Below are 25,914 nucleotides of genomic sequence, written 5' to 3' on the forward strand. Positions count from 1 at the left end.
TATTAATTTCTCATTGGAATTATCTTATTAAGGAAGCTCCTACTTTTGGTATTATGCTTCAACAAAAAAAAGTTTTCCCATGAATTAACACAGTTCTAGGGTAACTTGTAATATCATATTATGGAAAAATATACGTATTCAATTAGTCAAGTTGTTCATCTTTATTCCTTTATATTCTTTTAGATCATAAATTCTGGACTCATTAGGAGAACTCTTATTCAGTCTCCTAGAGTCTCACTTCTCTCCCCTTTAAGTAAGATTATGATTAGATTTATAATTTGTCAAAAAAGAAATTATTATCATATTATAGATAAATTATATCGATGACCACTTAATGATTGTCATTTTTTATTTTGACAATCGAATCCTTTAATTATTTAATTGTTGTTAATCAAACCACCGACCGTTAACATTTAACGGAGGCACTGACGCGATTAATAAAATCAATATAATCACACATATAATCCTTATTACTTACACATTCTATCAATTCGATCCTAATTTTAAATTTAATTCAATAAATTTAGTCCACAATCAGATAGTGAGATATGTCACCATCCGATTGGAGACTTTTTTATCATTTAATTTAGGGTAAATTATGTGTTTAGTGCCTAAACTATCACTTTTGGTCTGCTTTAGTACCTAAACATTCAATTTTTTTCAAAACCATACCAAAACTTTCATTTTAGTACCCTATCGTTAAAAACATAACGGACAGGCTGACGGGGCATAGCTCTGGTGGACAAACAGTCAATCTGAACAGTGAACCACGAGAGAATGATGAGTCAACCAACATAGTCCAAATTTAGGCCCAAATGATGGTTGACGAAAGAGATTAGAGGAAGAATAAGTTGAAGAGTTCATCGTCGAATTAGGGAGATTGAGGCATTTTACATTAAAATGGAGGCCAAAAATAATGTTTAGGGGGTCGAAAAGATGTAGGCTGAAAAGTTTGGGCTTCATTAGCCGATGGATTTGACGATCGGCGACTGTAGATGCGGCGATCGATGAGCCCGTCTGTTAAGTTTTTAAAGACATGGTACTAAAATGAAACAAAAACTAAAAATTAGGAATGGTTTTGAAAAAATGAAAGTTTAGATACTAAAACAGACCAAAATTGATGATTTTGGTATTAAACGCATAATTTACCTTTTAGTTTAATAATTTAAAAGGAAAACCAACATTTGGTCCGAGGTGAGAGTAGAAATTAGATGTTTGAATGGTGAGAAACCCCTCATCTCTTGTTCCAATAAAGAGAAACTAAAACTAAAACACTAGACCACATGAAATGGGTTCCAAGCTTTGTTTCATCATCTCTTTCACTCTTATATCATCGACCACGAGCGATATCTGTCAACCAAAATGCGGGTACCAGGAGATCAACTTCCCATTTCAGCTCAAAAACGAAACCCGGTGCGGCTATCCAGGCTTCGACCTCTCATGCAATAACCAGACCGACACCATCATAACATTCCCATCATCGGGTAATTTCACAGTTCAAGTCATCAACTATTATGTGCAATTCATTGTGATAGGCGATCCAGATAATTGCCTTGCGAAACATCTACTGGAAGGGTTTGATACCACTGTCACACCATTCCACCAAGACTACCTACAGAACTTCACGCTGCTCAACAGCTCCTATAATGTACCCTACATGGAAACATTAAACCTAACATATACTCCTTGTCTTAGTAGTGATTATAATTGTACCGTGGTGATACCGGTGGACCGACCAGATCTGTTCAAATCGTTCTCGTCGTGTTGGGAAATAGAGACGGTCTCGTTGCCGTTGCTGGAAAATGGGAATTTCTTGATGATAGGATATGGTTAAGGTGGAATGAATCAGATTGTAAAAGGTGTTTAGACAGGGAAGGCATTTGCCAGTACAAGAATAATACAGGCTTTGACATTGGATACTCTGTTGTTTTGAATCCAAGTATGCTCTGATGCAGAGTAGCATGTTTCAATTTTCTAGTTATTGGGTGTAGACACCCATTTTTGTCCGGGTTCTAACTAATTATTATTATTATTATTATTATTATTATTATTATTATTATTATTATTATTATTATTATTATTATTATTATTATTACCATTATAATTACATTTTGTAGGCCCAACCCGAAGCCCAACAAATCCCAGTATACAAGCCCACAAGGAAACAAGCCCAACAACCCAAAGCATAATCCACCAACCCGATTACACTCAACCTAGACCAGTTTGGGGTTTTTATCTTAACTGCAAGTCACGTCCAACGTCAGCGTTCGATATGGACCCATCCTTGACGTTCGATATGGACCCATCCAACGGTCCAGATCGCCTAAAGTTTAGGGTTTTAAACTCTAAATATATTAACCAGTCATCGCTGTCAGCAATGAGCCACCACCTAGCCGACGCATGAGTCCCATTGCTCGTCTTCTCTCCACGTGAGCTTCCACTGAAAGAACCTCAAGTCACCACCGTCATCAATAGTGACAAAACACCAAATCAATCAGAAGATCAACTCAAAGTTAAAAAAATAAAAAATGAGAACAAATCAAATGATATCCCAAGGTAAATCTGGGACTGCCAATATGCAAATATAGAGTACTCAAACCCTATTTCCTTAGAAACAACAAGCCATCACCAAAATCAATAAAGAATAAGATAAAAAGGAATACCAGATTAAAAAAGAGGGGACTGGAATGAAGAAAAAAGAGAAGACTTCGAACATTCAAGAAAAAGAAGAAGAAAAAAAGAGACATCGGTTCAAAAAATAAGAAGAAAAAAACCAGAAAAGGAAAAAGAAACAGAGAGAAAAAAATAAGAAAAACATCGAAAAAAGGAGTCGACATTTGTTCTTGGATGGAACCGTGATCTCCATCGAGACAAAACCTTCAATTTTAAGAAGGTAACCACTAGACTTTTTTAGATCTAGGGTGAAGGGTTTCATTTCAGGGATTTTAGACTTGGTTTTTGAGTAAGGGCTGAGAGAAGGTTTATTTGGGACCAATTTCTTTTTCTTTCAGCGTCAACCCGTGGTGGCCGGGAATGTTTTCACGGTGACGGGTTTAGTTTGGAGAAAGAATTCACCCCCTTTGGTTTTGTAAGAAATGGCAATGAGAGATTAAAATGAGAAAATGGGGTTCCAGAACCCTTAGTATGATATATAACCCCACCAGGAAACAACGTCATTTTGGCGTTAGGGTTCCATGCGTTTAGAGCATGGGTTAATTGCGCATGAGGGTCCCTACTTTGTAACATTTGCGTTTTAGTAACTTAATGAAAGTTTTATCTTTCCATTTCGGTTTCTTCCTTTATTTTATGTTTTATTTTGGTCCCTATAATTTGGTTATTATATTTGTTCATATTTAGACTTTTGACCGTTGATTTTACATAATATTTGATTGTAGTCCTTAGTATTTACTAATGTATAAAGTTGTGTGTTTTATGTTTTAAATCATATTTTAGCCTCGTATTCATTTAAGTCACCAATTCATATTTATATGTTTGCTTATTTTTTAATATGGTCCTAAGGTTGATGATTCTTTTGTTTTAGTCACTATTTAGTATGAATGCATTTAGGCTTAATTATTATCGGCCCTTTTATATTCATGGTTTAGTTCATTTTAATCCTTAACATTATTTATGGATTATTTTCATTTATGGCACCTATATTGCTTAATATGTTCAATTGTAGTTCTGGTTTGCTTATAATTGTTGTTTGGTCCTTCAAGTTTCTGTTAGTATCATTTTGATCCCTTAAATCACCAAATATGATTATTTTTTTTATTTGTATGTTGATATATAATATTTTTTTTGTTTTTCATTCTAATCCTTCATGTATATATATATTTTGTATATTATAGCTATATGTATTATATTAAATAAACATTATTAGTTCTATGTGTTGTAGATATTTTATTCTATAGATTTTAAATTCTATTTGTTTTCATCATATTTCTTTATCTATCGATATGTTATCCGAATATTTTCAAGAACAACAATTTGTAGAATGGACATGGAAAGTATTGATTGGTTGAAGTAGTGCGATCTGATACGACGTTCGAACACCAATTCATTTTCTTATTTCAAGTTAAATAATGCAATGCATGTTTCTCTAAATAACAATTTTTTTTTTGTATATGTTGATGTTCAATTTATATTCGATTCGCGTTTTTTTCAAATCGAGGAGGGAATATTCTTTTTAGGCAAGAAATAGAATAGATAGCCTTCCTGTCGGAGGATGAGCAAATCTCACTATTTCTTTTCAAATTAAATGATTTTCCCTAATAAATAATTTGAAGCAAATTAATTAACTTTCATAAATGGATCACATTCTAACTTTATATTCAATTCATAATTTCCACTACCGCGACAATATATAGCGATTAAGTACCAATTTTGGGCGTTGTGGGGGGTGCTTATCCTTCCCCACGTGTAATCGACTCTCGGACCCGTTAAATAGAATTTTTGGTAAACGCAGACCTATTTTTTTCTTTTAAATTATTTTTCTGAATTGTTTAAAAGATGTTTTTAGGTATTCGGCCTACCTAATTTAAAGGTCAATGATGACTCCTATTCAATTTAATTCAAATTAATACAAAATTGCCAATTTTTCAAATATAATCATAATTATTTTTTTAAAAAAATGGTTATGACAGCTTGGCCACTCTACTGGGGACTTTTTTAGAGAGTCAGACTGTAAGTCGCTTACACATTGTCGTAGTAGGAAATTATAAGTTTGAGTCTATAGTTAACTTATGATCCATTTATTTAAATTTTTCTAAATTCTTTATTTTTTATACTAACATTTTAATTTTTGTTTTCAGCAATGTTCAAGTTTCTATTGAGAGTTTTTTTTTCTTTAGAGTCAAAGGTTTGTATGTTCCTCCTTACACACATCACGTGCATTTGCATGACATAAGCTCTAGACTCGAGCTTTGTTTCAAGTAAGTGAGTGAACGCTTTACTCTCGTAAAATTTATTCTTCGTATGAGTTTTAGCAATAACCTCTGGGGTACACATACCTTATACCTTCGTAGGGATTTATTCCTCGTATGGGTATAAGGAAGTGAATCCCCTCGAATTGAACTCGATTCGTTTACGCCTGTAATGGGTTAGGATTGAGGGTTTGGTAGCCCAATGGGCACTGACATCAAGGACAATTTGAGTATTATTTCCTCATAGAGCCGAAACCATGCATATAGTGAACCGTAGAACGGTCACCCTAGGTATAGCCATACCGAACCTTTATCGGCTTTATCCATCGGTAGGTGCCAAAATAAGTGTACACAAAAGATGAGTGTTCTTGAACCTTTACCTTTTGATTTAAGTTCATAGAATATATTATTCTTTTTGAATAAAAGCGTACAACTATAAATTATTTGTGGTTAGGATTATTTTTTAAATAAATAATTTTGGGTAGATATCATGATTAGGTAGGTGATACATTTAAATAGCATCATTTAATTCCATCAATTATTTTACCTGTACTAACTCGTTTCTTTTATTTTTGTCATTTTCACATTTTTGCATTGCATTTCATCAACATGACATAATGTGAAGGTGTTGACCCGCAAGGGGATATTCAAGTGAAAATTTTCACAAGGTGAAATAAAAGTTTTCAATCAAGCAGTCACGTACACAGACACAGACCGAAGGCTAAAAGAAATTCATAAAGTGCAAGAAGGAAACTTGCTAGAAGATCGTGCAATATTCGAGATTGGAAAGATGATACATTGATCCGAGAAGTAATCCAGTAGAAGAGTTTGTCTACGATCGTTCCATCGCTAATCACAAAGGAGTGACGCGTGACTTCAACACTGTTGGGGCATTAACCGAGTTACGTTACAGGTCATTCGAGGGGCATAATTTTCAAGGATGAAGCTCCGAGACGAAACATTGACCTATTTCAGACTCAACATCCAAGCAAAAGAATGTTTGTAAAATGGACTATCTTTCAATGTAAAGACTTTTATCTCTGGTGAAAATTATTCAATGATATTCATCGTTGGGACTAACACTTTTTTCATCTGCATTATGCATGACATTCATTTAGGCATTTTTACATGCATTAATCATGGATACATGGATTTATCTCGTGGAGGACTCTGAGGAGATATTTCTAACTATGCAACTTCATTCACACAGTACTGAGCATGGAAGCAAAATTTAAGAAACTGAAGAAAGAACTAGAAGATAATTTGCAAAGGATGCAAATAGATTGGGAAGCTAAAATGGAGCAAGCGCAAAAGGCCACTGTGAATCGCATCTTGCAAAACCAGGACCACCTAGTTGACCAAATTATAACAAAATTGACTGAGTTCAACCAAGAATGAGGCAAAGAGAAGATTTTCGACCATGGAAACCTCTGAATATGTGATGGCACAGATTAGTCCACAACTACTCATTTCGCCCAACAGGCTTCTAAGCCACCAAGTAGACTTATTCGCCACTAAAACTCAAGCAATTATGTTAGATCCTCATGATAATACTAATCACGACATGTCTAATCCCGATGAGATGAAAAAAAGACAAGAATGAGATCAGTGAGAACTTAAAAAAGTGGTGTAGAGAGACATTCAAGGGGATGAGAGGACAAAACTCTCATAATGAAATTGATGCAAGAGAACAAGTCTTAGTTCCTGATTTGATGCTCCCGCTCAAATTCAAAATGCCTGATTTTGAAAAATACAATGGAACCAGTTGCCCTACTGCCCATCTCATGATGTTTATTCGAAGGATGATTGGATACACCAACAATGATCAGATATTGATCCACTACTTTCAAGACAGTTTGACTGGACCCGCTTCTAAGTGGTATAAGCAATTGAGTCGTACTCAAATCCACTCCTGGAAGGATTTGACTCATTCCTTTTTGTGTCAGTACAAACACATGACTGATATGACCCTTGATCGAACAACGCTGCAAAATATGGAGATGAAGTGTGATGAGAACTTCCGACAATATGCACAACAATAGAGGGATGTTGTATATCAAGTGCATCCACCAATGATTGAAAGGGAGTTCATTACTTTATTCATCGATACATTAATACCTCAATATATTAACCACATGATAGAAGCTTCCACTAAGAGTTTCTCTATAGCTATCATGTGTGGAGAAATGATTGATAGAGTTGTCAAGAATGGCGAGATAAGAGGCTAGTAGTACTGACATTGAGTCAAGAGCCGAGATTAACATAGTGGGATCTTATCTAGCTAATCAGAGGATCAAACCTCATAAGGTGTTCCATGAAAAGATTCACATCAATCCAATTCCAATGACGTATGAGGAATCACTCCAAACACTAGTTGAGAAGAACCTTATGACTCCAGTTCAATCCAAACCAAAAGAGACCACATATCCTAAAGGCCATGATGTTAACGCCATATATAGCTACCATATTAGGAGCTCAGGGCACACTATTGAGAATTGTGGGGCATTGAAGTGCAAAATCCAAAATCTGATTGATTTAGGGGCTTGGACATTCGATGAGTAATAGGGCATTCCGATCAGGAGTGGACTATGATATCCATCAGAAATTTTCTTGCACTCTCATTAAAAGCATTCATCTTGTTTGAACTTGTTTTCTTCCTATGTTTGAATGTTTGTAAGTCATTTGACGTTCGAACATTTTAAATAAAATGTTTCCTTCTAAGGTAATGAGAAATGAGCAAATTTTAATCTTGAAATTCTTTGAATATCAACTCAATAAAAAGCTCTTTAATAATCGAGGTTGTAAATCTTTGGCAAATGACAAGATTAAACCTTTGTAAAAAAAGAACCCCTAATCCTACTCTAGAATATACACCAGAATACATAACATTCTCTTACAGGGACCAAGCTAGCTTTCTCCTTGCATGTGGAGTCAATCAAAGGGCTTGGCATTAAGGTATGTATTAGGAGCGGACAAAATGGGGCATCTTGCATATGAGATTGCAAAGCTAATTGGTTTCCACTTCCGTTGATGACGTTCAATGTGATCATGATCTTCACAGATGGAATGGTCGAGTAAGTGAATCTAGTTTAGGTAAGTTGCTTGGAAATTGAACTTTAACTATGAGATTCTCTAACCTTCAACAACACCTAGACTATAATAGGTTCTTCTTGACAAGCTTAAAAAATTGAATTTGTATACCAGAATATAATTATATGTATACAATAAAGCTGATCTATTCCGTTAAAGCAATTGGTTATAGAGGAAACTCAAAAGCCCTAGCTTTATGAATAGATTATATTCAAACCATGACATTGATCGGGTAATGGGAAATTCGGTGTTTGCTCCACTGTGATTGTCAAGTCAAAAATTTTGTGATTACATGAATCCTTTAACTAGCCAAATAAGGCAATTTTAAAATAAAACTGAATTCAGCTAGCCAAACCATGGCAAACTAAATCAAATTTACTAAATAAGAAGTTTCGGTGAATATGGACTAAGAGAGTTGAGGAAAACCTGTTATAGTCAATTTCACACGAGCACTCAGGAATCTCATTTTTAGATCGATATTTCTGCACTGTCTTGGCTAAATGAGTGTACGAAGCTTGAACAAATGGAAGATTTTAGAGAACTGAAATAGAAGTGTTCTAAAAAGTCTAGTAATTGACTATGCTAGTTGTGTCATTTTGTTCATCTCTGATCAAAATACCAAACTAATAAAGAGGGTATGTCATAATTTTCACGAAGATCGAGAAAAGGAAAAATGATGAATCGAATAAACAAACCTTAAAATTTAGGTAACTAACCTCAAAACCAACCTGTCGATCCTGAAATTTGTCAAAGATTTGTAATTATGAAACATTAAAAGAGAGTTGATTCTTTTGATATTCAATAAACTCATGTTTTGTTATTTACTTCAATTGTGAGGTCGAAGATGGGGCATTATTTTAGTTCATTCGACAATACAAATTCAGATATTCTTTCTTCAGTAAGAAAGAAAAGCATTTTCAAACAAGATAGTCTCTCTGGAAGTATTTCTTGGAATTCAACAAATATCTCTAAGAAGTTCATAATCGAAGATGGGGCAAGGGAAGCCAAATTTTTTGGGGTAAAATTTGGGGACAAGGAAAACAAATTATTGCAAGTCAAAGTTTGCAAGAGTACACCCTGGTGGAAAATAAAGACATCTGAATTAGGAAGAGAATGAAAACTACTTGTGCGCTCATTCCTACCATTAATTAAGAAACATGCATCATCATATATACACATGATTTTGCATATTTGCATCAAACGTTCATCAACATGTGCAATAAAGACTTTCATTTTCCCTCTCATGAGGATACTTTTAAAAATTTTACTTGAAATCTTGTCTTTCTTAAAGACATTTTACCCTCTCATGAGGACAAATTAAAAAATTGATCAAATCAAACACATGAAATAAACTTCATAATACACCCATAAAACATTCAAGATAATCATTCATAAATGCATCATATTGATCTTTTAGTAAATAAAGTTTGGTGATGACCAGATGTCCTCAACATGAAAGAACAATGTCATCCACAGATTTGACATCCTGAAGTGAATGATCAGATCTTCTAAAGGAAGCTAGATCTCCTCAACATGAAGAAGCAAACTGTCTGTCGCCTTTCAGATTATTTCTCTTGAAACAAAGCTTCGTCTCGCTAAAGACAATTTTTTCTTGAAACAAAATTGATCTCACTTGAGATTGTTTTCGTAAAATCAAATTTTGTCTTACTTGAGACAATTTTTCTTAAAAACAAATTTCATCTCACTTGAGACAATTTCCCATTTTGAAATTGTTTCACTTGAAATAAAATTTATCTTGCTTAAGATTGCTCTCAAAACAAATTTCGCCTCACTTGAGACAGTTTTTTCTTCGAAACACAAATTCGAAAATTTTTTCACTAGCAAAATATAAACCATTGAGATAGTTTCTCTCGAAACAAAGTTTAGTCTCGCTTGAGATAGTTTCTCTTGAAACAAAGTTTTGTCTCTCTTGAGATAGTTTCTCTTGAAACATAAACAATTGAGATTATTTCCCTTGAAACAAATTTTGTCTCGCTTGAGATAGTTTCTCTCGAAATAAAGTTTCGTCTCGCTTGAAATACTCTCTCTTGAAACAATTTTTTGTCTCTCTTGAGACAGTTTCTCTTGAAACATAAACAATTGAGATTGTTTCCCTTGAAACAAATTTTGTCTTGCTTGAGATAGTTTCTCTCGAAACAAAGTTTCATCTCGGTTGAGACAGTTTCTCTTAAAACAAAGTTTTGTCTCTCTTAAGATAGTTTCTCTTAAAACATAAACAACTGAGATTGTTTCCCTTGAAATAAATTTTGTCTCGCTTTAGACAGTTTCTCTCGAAACAAAGTTTCGTCACGATTGAGACAATTTCTCTTGAAACAAAGTTTTGTCTCTCTTGAGACAGTTTCTCTTGAAACATAAATAATTGAGATTGTTTCCCTTGAAACAAATTTTGTCTTTCTTGAGATAGTTTCTCTTGAAACAAATTATCCCTAAAGATGGCTAGACGTCCTCATCACATAGGAACAATCATCCACCGACCAGATTTCCTCATAACGTAAGAGTAGCATCATTCTCATATAACCAGATATCCTCATCACGTAGGAACTGTGTTGTCCCTAAATTATCCCTAAATATAGCTAGACGTCCTCATCACGTAGGAACAATGTCGTCCACCGACCAGATCTCCTCAACATGTAGGAGCAGTGTCATCCTCAGATAACCATACTTCTTCATCACATAAAACCATCTTGTCTCCAAAATCATCTCTAGATTGACCTGATTTCCTCAACGAAAAGAACAACGTCATCTACAACAAACCATCAAGTTTCAAAGAGACAAAGAAAACCGAACAAAAACTCGATGTCTTGTCGTCTTTGCCCTATTCCTGTTAATACAAGAATATGCAAAGAGGGGCAGATATAGACACTCGTTTATGTTTGGGTTCTAATTAATTATTATTATTATTATTATTATTAACATTATAATTATATTTTGTAGGCCCAACCTGAAGCCCAAAAAATCCCAGCATACAAGCCCACGAGGAAAAAAGCCCAACAAATTAAATCATAACCCACCAACCCAGTTCAGACCTAATTACACTCAACCCAGATGAGTTAGGGTTTTCATCTTAGCTGCCAGTCACCTCCAACATCAATCGTTCGATCTGGACCCATACAATGGTCCATATCACCTAAAGTTTAGGATTTTAAACCCTAAATATATTAACCAACCGCCATTATCAGCAATGAGCCACCACCCAGCTGGTGCGTGAGTCTCACCGCTCGTCTTCTCACCACGTGAGCCGTCACCAAAAGATCCCTGAGCCATCGTCGTCGTCAACAATGACAAAACACCAAATCAATCAGAAGATCAGCTCAAAGTAAAAAAAACAATAAAATGAGAACAAATCAAATGATATCTCAAGGTAAATCTGGGATTGTTAATCTGTAGAGATAGGGTACTCAAACCCTATTTCCTCAGAAACAACAAGCCATCACCAAAATCAACAAAGAAGAAGATAAAAAGAAGGACCAGATTCAAAAAGAAGGGATTGGAACGAAGAAAAAAAAAAGAAAACTTTGAATATTCAAGAAAAAAAAAGACATCGATTTGAAGAAAAAAAAAGAAAAAAACCAGAAAAGAAAAAAAAACGGAGAGAAAAAAAATAAAAGCATGGAAAAAAAAAGTCTACCTTTGTTTTTTGCAAAAACCGAGATCTCCATCGAGACAAAGACTTCGATTTTAAGAAGGTAACCACTAGAGTTTTTTCAGTTCTAGGGTGAAGGGTTGTATTTCAGGGGATTTTAGACTTGGTTTTTGAGTAAGGGATGAGAGAAGGTTTATTTGGGACCGATTTCTTTTTCTTTCGGTGCCTACCTGTGGTGGTCGGGAAGGTTTTCACGGTGGCGGGTTTAGTTTGGAGAAAGAAATCTCCCTTTTGGTTTTGTAAGAAGTGACAAATGGAGATTCAAATGAGAAAATGGGGTTCCATAACCCTTAGTATGATATATAACCCCACATGGAAATGGTATCGTTTTGGTTCTAGGGTTTTATGCGTTTAGCACATGGGTTAATCGCGCATGAGGGGTCCCTGGTTTGTAACATTTATGTTTTGGTCACTTAATAAAAGTTTTATCTTTCTATTCTGGTTTCTTCCTTTATTTTATGTTTTATTTCAGTCCCTATAATTTGGTTATTATATTTGTTCATATTTAGACTTTTGACCATTGATTTTACATAATATTTAACTGTAGTCCTTAGTATTTACTAATGCATAAAGTTGTGTGTTTTATGTTTTGAAACGTATATTTAGCCCTGTATTCATTTAAGTCACCAGTTCATATATTATGATATGTTTGCTTATTTTTGAGTTTGGTCCTAAGGTTGATTGTTGAGTTAATCGATCTAAGGAATCGTCCAAGAGGGGGGTGAATTGGCAATTAAAAATTTCGTGGAAGCTTTTGCAGAAAATTTAAAGAAATTGCACAGCGATTTACAGTGGTTCGACTTTCTCAAACAAAGTCTACGGCCACTACCTTAGCTATCCACACTAAGGATTTTCCAACAAATTCACTAATTTTTTCTTTCTTTTGAGGCCAAAGAGATAACCTTACAAAATCCCTCAAGAGTATACCCCAACTCTTGAGAACACTCTTTTTCCCAAAGAGAAGATTACAAATTTGCAAACTTACAAGAAAACCTCACAAGGTAAGATGTTTGCACAATTCTAGAACAAGAAAAGAACACTCAAAGATAATTACAAATGAGCACAAATGGTGTTCTTGAAAGCAAAATGAATATTGAAAGGAAAATTGGCTTGATTTGCACAAACTTGGTGTTTGATGCTTTCTCTCTTGTTTCTCTATGATTTCTTGTTGATTGATGTTTCTTCTTGTTGATCAATGGCTCCAGAACTTGGTTAAATACCCCTTGAATCAATTCTGAACGTTGGTGATAATTAGTGGGGATAATAGAGTCGTTTAAGTGTGAAAACAATTAATTTTTCTAGGTGGAGCGTCTCATGCATCGATGCATGATCAAGTATGCATCGGTGCATTCGTGTAAAATTCAAATATTTTGACCGTTGGAACACTTGATGCATCGGTGCACCAAGTGTGCATCGATGCATGAAATGCATTCGATGTTTGAAAATAGCCTGAGTGCATCGATGCATGGCTTGTGCATCGATGCATCAAATGCATTCGATGTTTTGAAAATATTCAGAGTGCACCGATGCATGGAGAATGCATCGGTGCATGGAATGCATTCGATGTTTCAATTAATTCACTAATGCATCGATGCATGGTTGATGCATCGGTGCATCACCTCAAATAATTGAATTTAGGCTTTGATTTTGGTTCAAAATACTTTGTGAAAATTGTTTTAAAAATAGTTTAAGTACAAATCACAATTTTACACATTTAGTAAGGTTTAAAATTGATCTTGAAAAACTTGGAGTAATAATTTGATATTCGGTTAATTGAATCGAATATAAAATTGTAAAATCATTTGTAAAATCTTAAAATTCATTTAACTTAATTTGTTATATCGAAATATCAAAAATGTTTTCAACATTGATGATTCTTTTGTTTTAGTCACTATTTAGTATGAATGCATTTAGACTTGATTATTACTGGCCCTTTTATATTTATGGTTTAGTTTATTTAGTCCTTAACATTATTTATGGATTATTTTCGTTTCTGGTACCTATATTGCTTAATATGTTTGATTGTGGTTCGGTTTACTTATAATTGTTGTTCGGTCCTTCAAGTTTCTGTTAGTATCATTTTGATCCCTTAAATCATCAAATATGATTATTTTTGTTATTTGTATGTTGATATGTAATATTTTTTTGTTTTTCATTCTAGTCCTTCATGTATATGTATATTTTGTATATTACAACTCTATGTATTATATTAAATAAACATTATTAGCTCTATGTGTTGTAGATATTTTATTCTATATGTTTTAAATTGTATTTGTTTTCATCATATTTCTTTATCTATCGATATGTTATTCGAATATTTTCAAGAACACCAATTTGTAGAATGGGCATGGAAAGTGTTGAGTTAATCGATCGATGGAATCGGCCAAGAGGAGGGTGAATTGGCAATAAATATTTTGGTGGAAGCTTTTACAGAAAATTGAAAGTAATTGAACAGCGATTTAGAGTGGTTTGACTTTATCAACCAAAGTCTACGACCACTACCTTAGCTATCCACACTAAGGATTTTCCAACAAATTCACTAATTTGTTCTTTCTTTTGAGGCCAAAGAGATAACCTTACAACTCCCTCAAGAATATACATATGAGCACAAATGGTGTTCTTGAAAGCAAAATGAATGCTTTCAACATTTAGTATAATACATTTGAGTAATTTTAAGATTTGTTTAAGAAATTATTTTTGAAATCGATTTTGAAAAACTTACTCCCCCTTACTATAGCACATCTTAAATTTTCTCCCCCTTTTTGTTAAATCAAAAAGACTCTATAAAAACGTTTTAAACAAGAATTTTGAAAAAAAACATAGCCAATTGATATTATATATATATATATATTAGGCTGCTAAGATCACAATCAAAAGAGAGATTAGCCATTAGTTTTCATAAACAATATTCATAATAAAATGTGAAATGGCATAATTTGGTCATAAATTTCTAATGATGCAAAATTAATAAACAGAAAGCGTTAAAATTTCAAACCAAATATATATAATAAGTTCAAGCATCCTCAAACAAACATCCAACAATTAATCAAGTTCAAAGTATCAATCAAAACACAAAAAATCAAATCCAAGTTTTAAGAACAAGAAAGCATGGCAAGTAAGTCTACTCCATCGGAGGATCGGGAGGAGGATATTGAGGAACGGGAGGACGGTTTTGGTGAGATCGACTAGAGGATGTCCTAGGGCGTTTGGGATTAGACATGATTAAAGTAAATCGGAATAAGGAATATCACCTGCAATTTGAAACACATGTATGCACAATCAATTCCCAAAACTCAAATGAGTCCTCAATAATTCAAGGTTCTCTAAACCATATCCTAATGGGCATGTTTTGAAAACTATTTAAAAAATAATATTTGATAATCATAATATAGTTTTCATGAAAACAAAACAATTAAATCAAAAATCTTACTAATTTTCGTTTTTTTTTTTAAGTTTCGAAATTCAAAGAAAATTTTTTGAAAAATTGTTTGTTTTTGACGAAATTGGTAGTAAAATCTAGTTTAGAACCAACAAACAATAAATGCCCGATATAATGTACATTCTAGAACTAATTAAAACTAGTTCTAAAATCATAAATTTGTAAAATAGAGGTTTTTAGAAAAATACCTTGAAAATTCGGATTGAGAGGGATGAGGAGTTGTTTTGCACGATTTAATGATTGAAGCAGGTTTGAGAGTTGAAAAGCTTGAAGATTCCGACGAAAAATCGTTGATTTTGAGCAAGAATGGAGATTAAGAGAGAGAGGGACGAACGGCTAGAGGAAGAGTTTTTAGGTTTTGAGATAAAATAGAAAAATAAGTCTTTAAAATCCCAAAACCCGACGGATGCATCGGTGCATGGTCTTATGCATCGATGCCTATTCAAGGCATGCATCGGTGCATCATGGTGATGCATCGATACATATTCAAAGGGATGCATCGATGCATTGTTAAATGCATCGGTGCATGAAGCACAAAAATGTCAAAAATCCGTTTTAAACACTTAAAATGCTAAATAATTTGGCTCTAATGGTAATGGCAACTCATATATCAAAAATTAATTATGTTCAATCAATCAAATTAATCTTCAAACTTTATTTGAACATAAAATTAATTTTCATTAAGAATCATAAACTCCCCCTAACTAATAGCAAGAATGCAATCAAAAATTATTATTATAAGCATTTTTCAATATTATTTAAAAGTGCTAAAATATTTTAAACACTAAGTGAAGATAGGTCAGTTAAACCTAATTCTCTTCTAAGTGTCCAAAATCTTTCTTTATCTAAGGGTTTTGTAAAAATATCCGCTAATTGGTGCAAAGTATCAACAAATTCTAGAACTACATCTTCCTTAGTGACATGGTCCCTAATGAAGTGATGTCTTATTTCAATGTGCTTAGTTCTAGAGTGTTGGATGGGATTTTTAGTGAGACAAATAGCACTAGTATTGTCACACTTGATAGGAATGGTACCTACTTCAATTCCATAATCAAAAAGTTGTTGTTTCATCCATAAAACTTGTGCACAACAACTACCGGCTGAAATGTATTCCGCTTCAGTGGTAGATAATGCAACACAATTTTGTTTCTTTGAAAACCAAGAAATCAACATATTTCCAAGGAATTGACAAGTACCGGAGGTGATTTTCCTATCTAATTTGCATCCTCCATAATCCGCATCAGAAAAGGCATGCAAGCTAAAGCTAGAGTCTCTAGGATACCAAAGTCCTAAACTAGGAGTGTCCTTAAGGTTTCTAAAGATTCTCTTAACAGCTAGTAAATGTGATTCCTTAGGACATGATTGAAATCTAGCACATAAGCAAACACTAAACATAATGTCCGGTCTACTTGCAGTTAGATAAAGCAAGGAGCCAATCATTGACCTATATAATTTAACATCTACACATTTACCTCCTTCATCTAAGTCAAGCTTTGTTGAAGAGCTCATTGGAGTGTTATGAGGTTTCCCATTTTCCAGTCCAAACTTCTTGAGCATATCTTTGACGTACTTAGCTTGATTAATGAAGATGCCATCTTTTCTTTGCTTGATTTGGAGTCCCAAGAAAAATGAGAGCTCCCCCATCATGCTCATCTCAAACTCACTTTGCATTAGCTTAGAAAATTCTTGGCAAAGAACATCATTAGTAGAACCAAATATTATATCATCAACATAAATTTGAACTACTAATAAATCTTTACCTTTTCTCTTTAAAAATAATGTAGTGTCAACCTTTCCTTTTAAAAAACCTTTTCAATTAAAAAATTTGACAATCTTTCATACCAAGCTCTAGGAGCTGTTTTAAACCATAAAGAGCTTTTGTCAATTTTAAAACATGATCCGAAAATTTGAATCTTCAAAACCTGGAGGTTGTTCCACGTACACTTCTTCTTTTATAAAACCATTTAAAAATGCACTTTTAACATCCATTGATATAATTTAAATTCATTGAAACATGCAAATGCTAATAACATTCTAATTGCTTCCATCCTAGCTACGGGAGCGTATGTTTCATCATAGTCTATGCCTTCTTCTTGAGTATAGCCTTAAGCAACAAGTCTAGCCTTGTTCCTCACTATATTACCACTTTCATCAAGTTTATTTCTAAAAACCCATCTAGTACCTACAGTAGATTTATTACTAGGCCTTTCAACTAATGTCCATACTTTACTTCTCTCAAATTGATTTAATTCTTCTTGCATAGCCATAATCCAATGTTCATCTTTTAATGCTTCTTTGATGTTCTTAGGCTCTATGCATGAAATAAATGCAACATAATTATAGATATTCTAAGAGAAGATCGAGTAGTTACCCCTTTTGATGGATCACCTATAATTTCACCATCTTTGACATAGTTGTACTCTCTTGGAAAAGATACTTCCCTTTCTTCAATGGTTGGATTCTCGAGGGGATCATGAGTTTCCTCATCTTTTGTTTCTTCCTTTGATGATGATTCTCCAACGTCATGTCTAACGTCATTTTCTTGTACAATACCTACATCATCATTAACAGAAGAATCCTTCCTCGGAAGGGGATTATCATCGAAAACAACATGTATAGACTCTTCTACAACTAAAGTTCTTTATTAAATACACGATAAGCTTTAGAATTTAAGGAATAACCCAGAAAAATTCCTTCATCACTTTTAGCATCAAATTTACCAAGATTTTCTTTACCGTTGTTTAAAACAAAACATTTACATCCAAAAGGATGAAAATAGCTAATGTTAGGCTTTTTATTTTTGAGAATTTCATATGGAGTTTTCTTTAAAATAGGCCTAATCATTACTCGATTTACAACATAACAAGCGGTATTTGTGGCTTCCGCCCAAAAATATTTTGGCAAATTATTTTCACAAAGCATGGTTCTAGCCATTTCTTCTAAAGTTCGATTTTTCCTCTCAACAACTCCATTTTGTTGAGGGGTTCTAGGTGCTGAAAAATTGTGGCTAATACCATTAGAATTACAAAACTCAATAAATCCAAGATTTTCAAATTCAGTTCCATGATCACTTCTAACACTAGTGATAGAGTAACCTTTTTCATTTTGGATTATTTTGAAAATGTGATGAAATTTTCTAATGCTTCATCTTTAGTACTTAAGAATAGAACCCAAGTGTATCTAGAATAGTCATCTACCAAGACAAATCCATATTGTTTTCCTCCCAAGCTAGTAGTTCTAGTTGGCCCAAAAAGATCTAAATGGATCAATTGTAATACTCTACTAGTTGATACATCATTAATAGATTTAAAAGAAACTCGTTTTTGTTTTCCTTTAGCACAAGCATCACAGATTTTATCATTATCAAATTTAAGCTTAGGCAACCCTCTTACTAAGTCTCCTTGAATTAACCGTTGCAAAACACTCATACTAGCATGACCTAGTCTCCTATGCCATAACCAACTATCATGCTCATCCTTAGCAACTAGGCATAAATTAGTCATATCAATAGAATCTAAATGCACCATGTAAATGTTTCCTATTCTATGACCAACAAGCATAATCCGATTAGATGCAATGTCAATGACTTTACAACCATTAATTTCAAATAAGACATTGAATCCTTTATCGCATAATTGACTAATACTCAATAGATTATGCTTTAATCCATTCACATATAAAACATTCTTAATTTGTATGGAAGAGGTATTACCTATTGTACCAATACCTTTAATGTGACCTTTTGAATTGTCTCCAAAAGTCATTTCTCCTCCATTTTTGGCGTTAAGCTCAATGAACCGGCTTTTGTCTCCGGTCATATGTCTTGAGCATCCACTATCAAGGTACCATGAGTTTGAATTTGTTTCCCGTGCCTTGTAGCAATGCTCCTTTCCCTACAAACATAGATTAATTTTTGATTTTTGGTACCCAAATTCTTTTGGGTCCATATTCATTAGTTTCCAAAATCCTAGTCCCCTTAGGTATCCATTTGTGTAGGATATTTTTATCTTTAGTAGTAATGAGTTCTTTAGGAACCCACATACTTCTAATGATTTTTCCATTAGAGGTTCTTTGGGGACCTCTATGATTGTAGTTTCTAAAACTTTTTCTAACAAAGTTGGATTTTGAATTTCCACCTTTTTCAAAATGTTTTGTTCCAACTTTATCAAAAGAAGTTTTAAGATCATCAATTTTCTTTTGATGATCATCATTGATCTTTGAAAGTAAATTTTGCAAATCTAAATTTTCTTTTCAAACTCTTCTAGTTTGATTTGCAAATCTTTGATTTACTTTCAAGATCGTTGTTGGTTTGGATATGAGTTTGTTTTCATTTTTCATTTTTGAAACATCATTTTTATATTTTAAAAACAATTTCTCATAATCCGAAGCCAACCCATTGTACTCCTCAAATAACTCATCATAAGATAAATCATCAAAATCGGATGAGTTAGAGTTTACCTTAGAATCTTCCTCGAATGCCATCAAGCACAAGTTTGCTACTTCTTGTTCCTCTTCATCGGAACCTTCTTCATCGCTCCATGTAGCCACATGAGCCTTGTGTTTATTCTTTGATTGAACCTTTTTCTTCAATTGTGGGCAATTATATTTGACATGCCCCGGCTTTTTGCATTCATAGCAAATGATTGGGTCCTTCTCTTTTGGTTCATTTTTGAGGCCTTCGTTTCGTTTGAATTTTCTTCCTTGGTAAGTTCTCATCATTTTTCTGAACCGTTTGGCAACAATGCCATTTCCTCGTCATCATCATCATTATTAGAATCACTCTCATCTTTTGTGGATTTGAGAGCAACTCCAATATTTTTCTTCTTCTCCTTTTCCTTTGGTGTCTCTTCAACTTTATCAAGGTCCACCTCATCTTCGAGCATCATCTCATGAGTGAGGAGTGAACCGATAAGTTCTTCAAGAGTTAAGGACGATAGGTCCTTAGACTCGATGATTGCCGTCTTCTTTGATTGCCATGATTTTGGGAGGGAGTAGACTAACTTCCTCACAAGCTTTTCATTTGAGATGATCTCTCCATATGATTTGAGACCATTGACAATCGTTGAAAATCTATCCGTCATAGCTTTGATGTCTTCATTTGGTTTCATCCTGAAATTTTCATAGCTATGCGTTAGAATACTAATTTTGATTTCTTTACCTCATATGTACCTTCATGTGTGACTTGAAGCTTGTCCCATATTTCTTTGGCGGTTGTACACGATGAAACTCTTCCGTATTCATCTGGTCCAAGAGCACAAAAAATAATATGGATGGCTTTGGAGTTGAGCTGGAACATTCTTGTCTCTCCTTCACTCCACAACCTTGGATGAGTGATAGGCTTGATGTATTCTTCTTCTACGGCATTCCATGCTCCCATGTCACTTGCTTGAATGAAGTACATCATTCTATTCTTCCAATAGGCGTAATTAGCTCCATTGAAGAAATGAGGCTTGTTGACGGGCATCGAATCAAGACCGGAGTCGTAATTTGAAGTGGAGGCCATTGATGACTTGGTAATCGATGTAACTCTTCCCGAATCGACTCAAGAGGCGATTAAACCTTCAAATGAGTGAGGCTCTGATACCAATTGTTGAGTTAATCGATCTACGGAATCGGCCAAGAGGGGGTGAATTGGCAATTAAAAATTTCGTGGAAGCTTTTGCAGAAAATTTAAAGAAATTGCACAGCGATTTACAGTGGTTCGACTTTCTCAAACAAAGTCTACGTCCACTACCTTAGCTATCCACACTAAGGATTTTCCAACAAATTCACTAATTTGTTCTTTCTTTTGAGGCCAAAGAGATAACCTTACAAAATCCCTCAAGAGTATACCCCAACTCTTGAGAACACTCTTTTTCCCAAAGAGAAGATTACAAATTTGCAAACTTACAAGAAAACCTCATAAGGTAAGATGTTTGCACAATTCTAGAACAAGAAAAGAACACTCAAAGATAATTACAAATGAGCACAAATGGTGTTCTTGAAAGCAAAATGAATATTGAAAGGAAAATTGGCTTGATTTGCACAAACTTGGTGTTTGATGCTTTCTCTCTTGTTTCTCTATGATTTCTTGTTGATTGATGTTTCTTCTTGTTGATCAATGGCTCCAGAACTTGTTTAAATACCCCTTGAATCAATTCTGAACATTGGTGATAATTAGTGGGGATAATAGAGCCGTTTAAGTGTGAAAACAATTAATTTTTCTAGGTGGAGCGTCTCAAGAATCGATGCATGATCAAGTATGCATCGGTGCATTCGTGTAAAATTCAAATATTTTGACCGTTGGAACACTTGATGCATCGGTGCACCAAGTGTGCATCGATGCATGAAATGCATTCGATGTTTGAAAATAGCCTGAGTGCATCGATGCATGGCTTGTGCATCGATGCATCAAATGCATTCGATGTTTTGAAAATATTCAGAGTGCATCGATGCATGGAGAATGCATCGGTGCATGGAATGCATTCGATGTTTCAATTAATTCACTAATGCATCGATGCATGGTTGATGCATCGGTGCATCACCTCAAATAATTGAATTTAGGCTTTGATTTTGGTTCAAAATACTTTGTGAAAATTGTTTTAAAAATAGTTTAAGTACAAATCACAATTTTACACATTTAGTAAGGTTTAAAATTGATCTTGAAAAACTTGGAGTAATAATTTGATATTCGGTTAATTGAATCGAATATAAAATTGTAAAATCTTAAAATTCATTTAACTTAATTTGTTATATCGAAATATCAAAAATGTTTTCAACATTGATGATTCTTTTGTTTTAGTCACTATTTAGTATGAATGCATTTAGACTTGATTATTACTGGCCCTTTTATATTTATGGTTTAGTTTATTTAGTCCTTAACATTATTTATGGATTATTTTCGTTTCTGGTACCTATATTGCTTAATATGTTTGATTGTGGTTCGGTTTACTTATAATTGTTGTTCGGTCCTTCAAGTTTCTGTTAGTATCATTTTGATCCCTTAAATCATCAAATATGATTATTTTTGTTATTTGTATGTTGATATGTAATATTTTTTTGTTTTTCATTCTAGTCCTTCATGTATATGTATATTTTGTATATTACAACTCTATGTATTATATTAAATAAACATTATTAGCTCTATGTGTTGTAGATATTTTATTCTATATGTTTTAAATTGTATTTGTTTTCATCATATTTCTTTATCTATCGATATGTTATTCGAATATTTTCAAGAACACCAATTTGTAGAATGGGCATGGAAAGTGTTGAGTTAATCGATCGATGGAATCGGCCAAGAGGGGGGTGAATTGGCAATAAATATTTTGGTGGAAGCTTTTACAGAAAATTGAAAGTAATTGAACAGCGATTTAGAGTGGTTTGACTTTATCAACCAAAGTCTACGACCACTACCTTAGCTATCCACACTAAGGATTTTCCAACAAATTCACTAATTTGTTCTTTCTTTTGAGGACAAAGAGATAACCTTACAACTCCCTCAAGAATATACCCCAATTCTTGAGAACACTATTTTCTCAAAGAGAATATTACAAATTAGCAAACTCACAAGAAAAACCTCACAAGGAAAATATGTTTGCACAATTCTAGAACAAAGAAAGAACACTCAATAATAAATAAAATTGAGCACAATAAGTGTTCTTGAAAGCAAAATGAATATTGAATGAAAAATAGGCTTGAAATGCTCAAACTTGAGGTCTGATGCTTTCTCTTTGATTCTCTCTTGATTCTAGTTGCTTGTTGTTTCTTGTTATTGATCAATGGCTTCTAAGCTTGTTTAAATACACCTTGAATCACTTCTGAACGTTAGGGGTGATTAGTGGAGTCAATAGAGTCGTTTAAGTGTGAAAACAATTAATTAAAGCAGTTAGGAGCGTCAGTGCATCGATGCATACCCATGGTGCATCGGTGCATCGGTGTAAAATTCAAATATTTTGACCGTTGGACCCTTAGTGCATCGGTGCACTAAGAGTGCATCGATGCATCAAGTGCATTCGATGTTTCAAAATAGCCAGAGTGCATCGATGCATGGCTGGTGCATCGATGCATCAAATGCATTCGATGTTTTTATAAAATCCTCAATGCATCGGTGCATGGTAAGTGCATCGATGCATGAAATGCATTCGATGTTCAATTTAATTCATGGTGCATCGATGCATGGATTGGTGTATTGGTGCATCACTTTGAAAATTTGATTTTAGGCTTGATTTTGGTTCAAAATACTTTGTGAAATTTGTTTCAAAAATATATTAAGTATAAAACACAATTTTACGCATTTAGTAAGGTTTGAAATTGATCTTAAAAGACTTGGAGTAATAATTTGATATTCGATTAATTGAATCAAATATACTTAGAAAATCATTTGTAAAATCTTAAAATTCATTTAAACTAATTTGTTATATCGAAACACAAAAATGTTTTCAACAATCTCCCCCTTTTTGATATAACAAAACTTTTGTGTTAATTTAAGATTTTCTAAAAATTTGAAATCAATTTTTGAAAAATTACTCCCCCTTACTATAACACTTCTCCCTTTTAAAAACATTTTTAACACTTAACATTTATCCCGCTTTTTGTTAAATCAAAAAGACTTAAAAACCGATTTAAACAAGGTTTTGAAATAACATAGCCAATTGATTAAATATATATATATAACTTAAGCTGCTAAGATCACAATCAAAAGAGAGATTAGCCATTAGTTTCATAATCAATATTCATAATAAAATGTGAAATGGTAAATTGGTCATATTTCTACTAAAAAATAAATGATGCATATATTGAAACAAACCAAAATATATATGAAATAAAAGTTCAAATATCCATCAAACAAACATCCAACAATCAAAGAAACACAATCCAAAATGTTTTAAACTTTAAATTCAAGTTCAAACCCAAAAACAATCAAAGCAAGATAAGTCTATTCATCCATCGAAGGATCGGGAGGAGGAGGAGGATAACGAGCTCTCATCTCAAGCGTAAGTGCATCCAAACGATCATGCATATCTTGTTGTCGAGCTCCCAAGGTAGAGAGCTAAGACTCAATGAATGTGAAGCGTGAATCCATGGACGCATACCGTAAATCAAATGTCTCCAAAAACGAACGTAAATATGGAGGCATTTGATCTTCTTGTGGAGCTGTTTTCGGTGCAGGCTCGTCATCAGGTACGTGATCATCGATGTCTTGCATAAGTTGTTGAAATTCAGGATCATCGTCAGAAGCCGGAGCCGGAGGAGGAGGAGGAACACGAGAGGAGCTAGGAGCAGCTCGTGAGGAACTAGCTCCCTGAGTTTGTTTTCCGGGTCTAAAAACCTATTGACCGGTTACCTCATCTTGTTTCCAATCCACTTTCTTCAAGGATATGAGATTGATTTGATTTTAGAGTGGGATAGGATTGTCGAGAGAGACTTCTAGACCAAGTTTGATAAAGAGGTTACTAAGAAGACATCCATAAATCAATGTTTCAACATGTTTTGAAGGAACAATGTTTATGATGTCCACTAATTGACTGAATATAATGTGGGGCAAATTTATTTTGATTTTATTTCTAATACAATACATCCACCATAAATCCCTAGCACGAAGTGTGGAGTACCTACCTCCAGATGGTCTAAACCACTAAGAGATCATCAAATGGAGAAAACGATCATGATGAGATCATAGAGTACTAACACTGGAGTTTGGAACATAGGGATATTCCACATTTTCACTCTCATTATATACACCACTGTCATCTAACCCAAATCGGAAAGATATAGTCTCGGGGTCAATATTAATATATTGGCCTAAAAGATGGGATCTAATGGCTATAGTTCCACATTGAGTTTCATTTTGAATACACACCGCATTGGAATAGAAAATGAAGACCAATTGTTGATAGACGATAGGTTTAAGCTGAAACAATTTATCAAACTTCCAAGCTTTAAGAATCGGAAGGTATTCGAAGTCAATGTCAACCATGGCTTGAAGCGAATGAATACGCTCTTCACGAATTCTATAAGTTTGGAAAGAATTTATGTACCTAGAGTACAATTCGTCTCTACGACGCTCAAGCATGTTAAAACAAGATCCTAATAGAGATGAAGGTGGATGAGGAACGGGATTAGGAGGTTAGTTTGAACGAGAACGACTTGACGAAGTTCTAGGGCATTTAGGGTTTGACATGATTAAAGGAAATCGGAATAAGGAATATCACTTGCAATTTGAAACACATGTATGCACAATCAATCCCAAAACTCAAATTAGTCCTCAATAATTCAAGGTTCTCTAAACCATATCCTAATGGGCATGTTTTGAAAACTATTTAAAAATAATATTAGATAATCATAGTATAGTTTTCATGAAAACAAAACAATTAATTCAAAAATATTACTAATTTTGAAATCATTTTTTTTAATTTCGAAATTTAAGGAAAATCTTGAAAAAATTGTTTTTTTTACGAAATTGGTAGTAAAATCTAGTTTAGAACCAACAAACAATCAATGCCCGATATAATGTTCATCCTAGAACTAATCAAAACTAGTTCTAAAATCAAAAAATCAATAAAATAGAGGTTTTTGAAATATTACCTTGAAAATTCGGATTGAGAGGGATGAGGAGTTGTTTTGCACGATTTAATGATATAACAGGTTTTGAAGATGAAAAGCACAAAGAAATCAATGATTTTCTGATGATTTTAAGCAAGAGGAGGATTTAGAGTAAGAGAGGCATGAACGGCGGGAGAGTTTTAGTTTTAGGGTTTAAGAAAATAAAGAAAATGAGGCATTTTAACCCAAAACCCGACAGATGCATCGATGCA

At 33.8% G+C, this 25,914-nt stretch overlaps 1 protein-coding gene across 1 annotated transcript; it reads left to right on the forward strand.

Annotated features, from left to right (window-relative positions):
* The first annotated feature begins 1,288 nt into the window (after nt 1–1,288).
* Nucleotides 1,289–1,834, forward strand: LOC120166814 (putative RING-H2 finger protein ATL21A). Its single transcript, XM_039176011.1, has one exon. The coding sequence runs from the start codon at nt 1,289–1,291 to the stop codon at nt 1,832–1,834; it is 546 nt and encodes a 181-aa protein (XP_039031942.1).
* Nucleotides 1,835–25,914: the final 24,080 nt, after the last annotated feature.

This window comes from Hibiscus syriacus, unplaced genomic scaffold (genome assembly GCF_006381635.1).
Source record: "Hibiscus syriacus cultivar Baekdansim isolate YM2019G1 unplaced genomic scaffold, ASM638163v2 tig00111648_pilon, whole genome shotgun sequence".
Taxonomy (NCBI): domain Eukaryota; kingdom Viridiplantae; phylum Streptophyta; class Magnoliopsida; order Malvales; family Malvaceae; genus Hibiscus; species Hibiscus syriacus.

Excerpts from the sequence above, each read along its gene's own strand:
- LOC120166814 (XM_039176011.1), top strand. The coding sequence starts at position 1,289 with ATGGGTTCCAAGCTTTGTTTCATCATCTCTTTCACTCTTATATCATCG.